Source organism: Coenobita brevimanus, chromosome 86 (genome assembly GCF_032717465.1).
Source record: "Coenobita brevimanus isolate Jiangsu-jjx chromosome 86, ASM3271746v2, whole genome shotgun sequence".
Classification (NCBI taxonomy): Eukaryota; Metazoa; Arthropoda; class Malacostraca; order Decapoda; family Coenobitidae; genus Coenobita; species Coenobita brevimanus.
Genome location: NC_137039.1, coordinates 32,573,697 through 32,583,899, shown reverse-complemented (window position 1 = coordinate 32,583,899; position 10,203 = coordinate 32,573,697). Strand labels below are relative to the sequence as shown.

General features: G+C 41.7%; 1 protein-coding gene across 1 annotated transcript in view; it reads right to left on the bottom strand.

The window, feature by feature from the left end:
* The window catches only part of LOC145410796 (dynactin subunit 1-like), a 102,705-nt gene extending 95,037 nt beyond the window's left edge, over positions 1–7,668 (bottom strand). The window contains exons 1-2 of the mRNA XM_080280909.1: positions 7,592–7,668; positions 3,902–4,026 (exon numbers count right to left, since the gene is read on the bottom strand). Coding sequence (XP_080137035.1) covers positions 3,902–4,026; positions 7,592–7,643 — 177 coding nt within the window. The 5' untranslated portion in view covers positions 7,644–7,668. The remainder of the gene's footprint in view (positions 1–3,901; positions 4,027–7,591) is intronic.
* Positions 7,669–10,203: the final 2,535 nt, after the last annotated feature.

Here is a 10,203-nt window from a genome sequence, read left to right as displayed (position 1 = left end):
TATACCTCATGTGCAATGGATTTTAACTTACCCATAGTAACACAATCACAAACACTGACAGTCAGTTATATATTACCTTTTTAAGGATGCACGGGCCCAAAGCTAGGCTACTATAGTACAACACATTCATGGATAGCAGGCCACTTAATGACCCTAGTAGCACTTACATCTAGGAAAAGCCTGCAGTCATCTTTTAGGATAAAACCGTCATGCATAACAAAAGGCAGTTTACTATCTAAATGCTCTACAACTAGACCACCTGACAATGAATACACATTCAAATCCAGCATATTTTCTTGCTGATCACTCCATATAATGATTAATGTTGCCAGCTCTGCAGTCCTGCCTTGCAAGTGAATACAATACCTGATAGCTGATTGGCTTATACTGTATCTGTATTTGGTATTACAGAATCTAACAGTTTTAATGTTAACGTAGCTAGTTCTGCATTTTTTGGGATGACTTAAAACATGTAGTAGGAGGTATGGAGGATGATGAGAGAGTGGTTTTGGGAGGTGACTTAAATGGTCATGTAGGAGAAGCAGCTCAAGGATATGAAGAGTACATGGGGGATGTGCATATGGTACAAGAAATGCAGAAGGGGAAGGGTCTGGGGGAAATAGCAGTTAGACAGATCATTTTCTGGTCAGGAGGGCTGATAGGAGGTTAGTGAGGGAAGTTATAAGTTATAGGAAGCAAGGAGTGTGTGCAGCAGCACAAATGATTTATATGTATCATGGTGCTTAAAGAACGTGATGAAAATGAGGACTTACGCACCTATGAGGAAAATATGGAAGCTGGAAAACTAAGCAGTAAGGTATGCATTCTTCTGCAAGATGAGAAGAGTGGCGGCTGAACAAGGAGCCGGTGACAGAGGCATTAATAAACAGTACAGAGCCCTCAAGAACAACCTCTTGAGAGTTACTGATGCAGTATGTGGTTGGATAAGAGGCCCACCAAGACATAAAGTCACTTGGTGGTGCAATGAGGCTGTAGAAGCTGCAGTTAAGAAGAAAAGAAGGCTTTGCCAGGAATGGAAGAAGGGTTGTAACAAAGAGGAATACTGTACTTGGCTGCCAAGTGTAGGGCTACAAGAGAGGCATACAGGACAAGGTCTGAGTCACAGAGACTTTTACTTGATAACCTAAATCGTGTGGAAAGGAAGAATATGATATTTAAGGTGGCAAATCAGGTGAAGAGGGATAATCAGGATATTACAGGTGAGTAGTGTGTGAAGAATGATGAAAGAAGGGTAGTGGTGAACAGTGGTGATATTAGAGATGCATGGAGAAAGCATTACAGCCAGTTGCTGAATGAGGAATTTGACTGGGACAGGGAGGGTTTGGAGCCAATAGCTCCAGTATTTGGTCCTTGACCTTTGACTGACGCTGCTACTGTGAGTGAGGCAAAAGGCAGGATGCAGGTGCGGAAGGCAGCAGGTGTGTCTGGGTTGACTGCTGAAATGTTGAAGGCCTCAGGAGATATAGCAGTGAGGTTAGTCACTGACCTAATAAATATGATCATATATGAGTGAGTTGTCCCAGATGATTGGATAAAAAGAGTAATTGTAAATGTATACAAGGGGAGGGGTGATGCCCTGGAAAGAGGAAATTATAGAGGTATAAAACTTTTAGTTCAGATTATGAAGGTAATGGAGAGAGTTCTAGGAGGGATGATTAGAGAAAGAGTGAATATTGATGAGATGCAGTTTGGGTTTATGCCAGGCAAAGGGACCACTGATGCCATATTCATTGTTTGACAGCTTCAGGAAAAATATATAGGTAAGAAGAGGGAACTGTACCTGATATTTTGTTTTTGTTGATCTGGAGAAGGCTTTTGCCAGAGTCCCTAGAGTGCCTAGAGTGGTGGTGAAGTGGGCCATGCGAATGCTTGGGATGGAGGAATGACTGGTTAGGGTGGTTAGGGCTATGTATGCAGGAGCTTGCACCCAGGTAAGAGTGAATGGATATTAGAGTGATGAGCTTTCCGTGAATGTTGGTGTGCATTAGGGGTAAGTCTTGAGCCCCTTGTTGTTTATCATGGTACTGTACTTGAAGCCCTCTCACATGACTTCAGAAATGGACTCCCATGGGAGATGTATGCGATTTGGTGCTGATTGTAGAGAATGAAATGGAGGCAGAGGAAAGATTTAAGAAGTGGAGAGATGGTATGGGGCACTAGGGCTTAAGTGTATCCATCCATCTATCCATCATCCAATCCTACATTGCCCCATGAGGAGTGTAGGAGCCCAGGGCTGGGCAGTTGGTCCTGACATTTAAGCTGAGAATGACCAGTCTCACCCATCCCTGAGTGGCATTACATGAGCAATAAACCCCAACCATCCCTTGGATATAAATCTTCACCAGTTCAATCAGATTGGCATGCAATAATTACCCACTAAACCACCAGCTGCCAAAATTTGGTTATATGGTTCCCACCCAGTGTAGTAAATGGTTTCCTAGTGTACAAGAGATCAGTTGGCTTGTCACTCAGTGTAGAGTCACCCACAGAAGGAAGGAAGAGGAAAGAATGAAGGAAAGAAAGACAGAAGAGGATGGAAGGAAAGAAGGATGGAGGAGAGGAAAGGGTAGACACCCGACAGCAGCACTACATCGAGTGAGTGTATGGTGAGCGCCCCTACCTGCAACTATCCACTCCAAAATATAAAGGATTCTTTCTTGATCTATGCCCTACCCTTTCACAGAATTTCATTGAAATTCATTGAGAACTTTTGGAGATATTGTGCGGTAGGTTCCGGTTACGGATCTGCCCGAAAATTTAAAGAATTTTTTCTTGACCCATGACCCAAACATCCACAAAATTTCATTGAAATTCATTGAGATACTGTGCAGTAGGATCCGGATCTGGATTAGGATTCGCTCCAAAATTAATCAATTGTTTCTTGGCCCATGAGCCACTCTTCCACGAAATTGACTAAAATTCATTGAGAACTTTTGGAGATACTGTGCAAGATACTCCAGGTCCAGATCCAGATCCAGCAAAAAATTTAATCATTTCTCCCTCAGCCCATGACCCACCCATCCATGAAATTTTATCAAAATCCATTCATAACTTTTTAATTAAAGTTGCTAACACACACACACACACACACACACACACACACACACACACACACACACACAAAAGGATGCAACAGAAATGCACAAAGGTGCTGGTATCTGCAATGATGTACAAGTGTGAAACTTTGACATGGCATGATTTAAGAAAGTCAAACGTGGAAATTTCAGTACTGTATTATGGAATATATGTGGGCTGTACAAAAAGGATAATCGAGATTTATGTGGGATGCAAGTCTACAGATAAAAGGATTGATGAGGGTTCCAGATAAAAGGATTGATGAGGGTTCCTCACTGGTATGGTCATAGAAAGAATGGATATGAAGAGGATGGTAAAAGAAAGAAAAAAGTGTACATATGAATGACTAAGGGTCATAAGAAGCATGGACAACCAAGATGATGGATTGATATCTCAATTTAATATGTGAAAAAGCAAGCATCATAAGTTGATGCAACAGACCTGAAGATCTTAGGAAATGGACAGATGAAGTATTTATGAAGATGCACCCGAGATGGGTTGTACCGCTTTTCAGACTCAGCACCTGACAGAATGGTCTCTAAAACACAGACATTTATGCACCATATATCGGTAAGAAATAAATACATAAAATAACTTATGCGGATGAACCAGCAATTTAAAAGGCTTAAATGAAAGGATGTGTGGACCATTTAGCTGGGCACTCTAATGATAGTTCTGTTATACTTTTCTTCTACTTCTAGATCATACTTAATTACTTATCCTTTCACCCTTTATTTTTTGGGGGGAGGGTAGAATTAGCAAGACAAAAGCTGCTAACCAACCTAAAAAAAGATATCCAACCAACCTGGAAATAGCATTTGCCTTGAACAGTACCATTGTTCTTGCCCTTTTTCTCATCTAGTACCACGCCTATCCATTTGCCCTGTGAGAAATGAGTTGATCCAACATACGCAACAGTTCCATGCGTATCTGTCGGGCAAACACACTTTATTGGGTATGATACCTTAATAATGCATTGCAAGGGTACCTTAAGGTTTAACTACATAATTACACAGTATAAAGCACGGTGCTCTCATAAGACACAAATCCTTTCAATTACTGCACTGCTCATACAAAATATATATACTGTATTTTGTATATAATCATCACCAGGACCTCCTATCCCACTCTAGGGCAGGGTGAGGAGTAGCAACGTCCAGACAGTCCAAATCTGCTCAATCCAATAGGCCACACTTCCATTCACTCATCATTCAAGCCCACAGAATCCTGGTTTTATCTGATACACCAAAAACTTTCACCATATTCTGTAGCTTCACATAAACATATCCAACAGAGTCAACCCAAACGCTGTCATGTCAAAAAGGGGTGCCAAATCCCTGATCATGCACTTCGTCTCACAACATTCATCCAGCCAGCTCGATCTTTTGTCAGTCCCCCAGCCTCACCAACTTCCAAACCTCTCTTCCTCACACACTCATCCACCATATCCCTCCACCTTCTCCTTGGCCTACCTCGCATCCTCCATCCATCATCCAATCCTACATTGTCCCATGAGGAGTTTAGGAGCCTGGGGCCTCCTTCAAATTTGCTCAGATATACCTTTTTCACCACGCTACAGTTAACCATTCTCTCCACGTGACCATAACATTTCAGTACACTCTCTTCGATTCTGATGTCCACCGACTTCCTCATTCTGCATCTTTCACGAATCACATTATTTCGTATCCTATCCACTCTGTACTCCACATACATTCCTTGACAGTCCTATCTCCACTGCTATCACTCTTGAATTTTCAGTTTCATGCCACACCATAGTCTCACAACCATATGTTAAAGTTGGCACTAACACTCCTTCATATAAGCCTTGCACAGCTGCAACACTCAAGCCTCTGTTTCTCATCAAGGCCTTCATAGCACCAGCTACTTTCCTTCCCTGTGTCCTTCATATAAGCCTTGCACAGCTGCTTTGCATATTTTCCCCTCTTTTCTATCACTGTACACAAGTATTTGAACTCTCTCACCATTTCCAGTCTCTCTTCATTCACCGTAACATCACACTGCGAGTCACCTTCCAGTCTCTCTTCATTCACCGTAACATCACACTGCGAGTCACCTTCTCTCTCGTTTACCAGTACTTTACTCTTTTCTACATTTACTTTCAAGGCACGACGCTCACAGACATCAGAAAAACTCTGCACTAGTCTACCAAGTTCTTGTCCGGTATTTGCAAGTAGCACTGCATCATGAGCATTCAACAAATTTGATATATTCCATCCATCACCATTCATTACCAACGTCATCACTCTCTCCATTTACTTGTGTTTTTACTTCTCTCATCATCCCGTCCATATATATATATATACTGAACAGCCATGGTGAAACCACACAACCTTGTCGCACGCCCACACTGATCGTGAATCATTCACTTTGATGCCCATTCACCCTTACATATGTCTCACTACCATCATAAAAACTCTTGACAGCACCTAGCAGCTTACTAACTACACTGACTCTGTTCCTTCTTTACCCCTGCACCGTTGTTAACTTTATACACGAGTTTTATCTGCCTCTGTGTAGAGTACAACTCTCATGTGTGGGGAGGCTCCCCACATACAGCTCTTCTCAACAGGGTGGAGTCAAAGGCTTTTCGTCTCATTAACTCGCCTCCTCTTACTGGCTCCCTTCAACCTTTGTCTCTTCACCACACTGTTGCATCTTTATCTCTTTTCTATCGCTACTTAAATGGTCACTGCTCCTCTGAACTGTCTGCTTGCATCCCTCCACCTCTATGATGGGCACGTAACACAAGTCTAGCAGCAAACTCTCATCCCTCTTCTGTCCAACTCTCTAATGCAAGAGTTAACCATTACTCCCAGTCCTTCATTTCTGCAACAGGTAAACTCTGGAACTGTCTCCCTCTGTCTGTATTTCCAGCTACCTATGATCTCCAGTCTTTCAAACGCAGTGTCCAGGTATCTCAAAATGATCGGATCTTCATTCACGTAGTATGCCTTGGCAGTCCATATTCCTCTCCCCTTTCTTCTTCCTCTTGATGATTTCTAGCTTGGTGGCCTGAGGGAGGTGCAGCCGCTTTTTAGGGTTGTCAGAAGGCTTCCTAGGCATCGTGGGCAGAGTAAAATGCAGTAGCAAGGGCAGAAAATGCTTTGAGAAAAAAGAACCGTCCAATGCAAATTATGCGACTGAGTGGCCCTGTGGCGGGAGAAATTTAAACAAAACACCACGTGACAGCAGAAGCGTTTTTAATTGGGTGACATCACGATCACATCACAATAGCGGGAGGGGGAGGCTACTTGATCGGAAGTTTTGATTGGCTGTCAGCGTCACAGGAACGTCCAGTATGGCCGTGTTGGACCGGAGGTGATCGTGCTAGAGGTGAACTCAGCGAATTTCGCCCACTTCTCGGAGTTCCGTCTGTGTTATGCTAATGCACTCGTGTTACAGTAATCAAATCATATTAAATTGTACTAATTTTTTGCTCTCCGTGCTGGACGCGAATCATGCTGGACAAACGCGTGTTGGACGCAAGGGTACTGTATATATATATATAGCACAGCTCAATGGAAGTACAGGAATAGTACATTTTTAATAGCTAACCTTCCTTTAATTGAATCTATGGAAGTTACTTTACAATGCAGTACAGCACATCTTTGTCCAATACAGATATAAAGTGCAAGACACACCTAATACACAGTGGGAGTTAACAATAAAAGTTTTTGTCTAATTTTGAGTACATGGTCTCTATGCATAAAACACACTCACCTAATGACGAAGTAATTCTATTGTTAGACTATTAGATAAACAATTAAGGCCAGACAGCAAGGTCAAAATATTCAGCAGACAGTTTAAACCATATCCATAAACCTTTACCTTCGGCTTCAATGGAAAACTGAACCATCCGGTCACTGTGAAATAGTCACGTACAGTATATATCCTCAATGTAAAATCAGGTTCATGGGAAAGCCATTGCTGCCACATTCACCCATTTGGCCAAGGTAGGACTTGTAAAGTTTCTCAATTCAGTACTTCTATGTATTGTCCCTAATGATAATATGTGATCATTCACATTTAGTTTGAGATTTCAGCACTGTAATTTAGCTTAAACTCTCATCATCCTGAGGAAAGCATTTGTATTTTAATTTTGCTGGTGCCATACAGCTTTACTCAGCTTACAAGAGCCACTTATTAGTAAACAGGGTCAATGAAGACCATAACCCCTACTGTTCAAAGGGTCTATCTTAAGGAGCTCAGAATTATCTTGAAACAGCAAGAATACAATAGGAAATAAGTCATCAAACTGATCATCAAACAGAAAGGCTTAAAGGGGGAGATACTTGGGTACTTACACAACATACCATTCAAGGAAAATTTTTAAGTGTACAATATAAACAACTGTACATACATAACTATAAATCCAAAATGATGAATAATGTAATAGCTGCTGTATAGTGAAGTAAAGTAAATTACAGTGCTGTACCCAGCCCCGACCTTTTCATATCCTGAATGGTGTACCAACCTTTACCAATGACCTCAACTCGCTGGCCCACTCGCACAGGCTTCTCAGACATGTTGGCCTATATCATTAATGCTGCTGGAAAAAATGAAGAAAAAAGCTTTAAAATTATACACAACTCTTTTATTTTTTATCAATTCTGATATCAATACTAATGGTTGACATTTTAATGGAATGACCCTACTGTATTGCAAAAGCACACCAAACCTAACTGATTCTGCAACAGAAAATACAGTACTACAGTACTTGGCTATGTTTACAAAGGCATAGAGATCATGTCCAAACAAACTGGGACTGGTGTTGCAAATTTTACCATAAAATATGTATCCATCTTGATTATGATATAGTAACCCACACAAGGCTGCTCATGGACAGCAATGTACACAACAGGTGTGCAGGCAATTAGAGGACTGTGGGAAGGGATTAGTCAGCCGAGTTTGAAAAATGCCGTAAGAATGACTATTAACTACCGGTATGTGAGATGGAAGATAATTCCACTCCTAGGTGGTTCAAGGAAAGAACGAGTGTCTGAAGATGTCTGTGATGTGGGATATTTTAGATTGTGGCCGTCTCTGGTGGAACATGTATTTGCAAGATGTAACTTAGTGTTTTTGTCTATGTCTATCTATCTACATTATGTACAATTAGACACCTTAATCCCTTAAGGGATGGCCACTAACAAATCGTCTCCATGTTGCCCTGCCCCCTGCCATGTTGCTGCCCTTCCCCCAAATAACACCCCCATCTCTCATAGACCTCTCTACTCCATCCCTCCATCTCATCCTCAGTCTCCCCCTCCACATCACTCACATACACTCTCCTAGTTAGTCTCTCACTCCATCCTCTCCACAGGGCCAAAACACCTCAGAGTATATCTCCTAATGCTTTCTATCATATTCATATCCATACCACAATGCACTTTCACTTTCTCATTTGTCAATCTGTTTCTCAAAGAAACTCCACATGCTCCTCTCAAATAACTCATTTCCACTGCTCTCACTTTTGGCTTGTGTCCTTCCAAAAAGGTCTATGCTTCGCATTCCATACGTTAAAGCTGGGATCATGAGACAGTACTGTACTGTCAATTAGTGACTTTTTTACTTCCAGTGCTTGAAAGGGTACAACAAGGAAGAAAGGTTGCTGGTTCCTTGAAAGCGGTGATAAGAAGTGAGCATGGAAGTGAAAAAGTTACTACATGACAGTACTGTGATACCAACTCTAGCATATGGAAGTGAAGCTTGGACCTTGTTGGAGGGACAGAAGTCAAGAGTGTGAGCAGTGGAAATGAGTTATTTGAGAGGAGAGACAGACGGACAAATGAGAATGTGAAGAAGCGTTGTGGTGTGGATGTAATAGGAAGCGTTACGAGAAACACATTGAGGTGGTTTGGCCTTGTGGAGAGGATGGAGAGTGAAAGACTGACGAGGGGAGTGTATGTGAGTAAGATGGATAGGGGTAGAAGGAGGAGGAGGCCAAGGATGAGATGGAGGGATGGAGTGGAGAGGTATATGAGACAGGGGTGTGTGAGCTGGGAGCAAGCCACTGAAATGGTGGGAGAAAGGGCAACATGGAGGTGATTTGTTTGTGACCACCCCTTATGGGATTAAGGCATCTGGCAATAGATAGATTGATAGTTTATTTCCCTATTTTTTATCACTGCACTCAGTGAAACAGCAACCTTTCTTCCTTGCTGTACCCTTTCAAACACTTCATCCTCCAAACTTCCATCACCACACTACCCAAGTACTTAAATGCACTGAAATTTTCAATTTCCATACTATCTAACCTCACTGGCATTCAATGACTTCGTATTTCTTGAAGATCACAACTTTACTCCTCCCAACGTTTACCTTTACATTCCGTTTCTTACACACTCTCCCAAACTCATACACCAAGCCTGGCAGTTCCCCTTCATCTTCACTAAACAATACAGTATCATCTGCAAACAACAGAAAAGGAAGTTTCCAAATGCTGTCCTCTCATTAGGGATGTTCCAACATGTACTGCCCTACCTTGAATCTCTTTTATAACTCCATCCAATGACAAACTAAACATCCATGAAGACATGAGCTGTAAATTATATCCATGAGAGCTTTCCCATATTTTCACCATATACTGATTACATTTATCAAATCTCTTGGCTACATCCTAGATTATTTACAAAATGTAGCACCAATTTCACACTGAACAACTGCAACCTTGTATATAAAACAGCACCTAATAAACTAGAAATATGCCAGAAACAGATTATCCTCGACATGCGGATTTGATAAGAAAAATTAAAGTAATCCTCCTAATAACCTTCACTTACGATCAAACTTAGAACTGACAGCTGAGGCACCACCCATCCCAGTGTCACGAACATACACATCACATTCCCGGCACACACACCAAATCACCTGCAACTCCACCTCTTTAGACAAACGATCTGCAGTTGCTATATCAAACCTGTGTGCACAGACTGAAAGAGAAGACAGCGGAAAACATACATACAGATATGAAGATCGATTAGCCACCAGACTGAGTCACCGAGCTCCAAATGATCGCTTATAATACGGTATGTCTCCAGCGCCTGGGCTTTAAGGAAAACGATATAAAGTATAACTAATTTATCA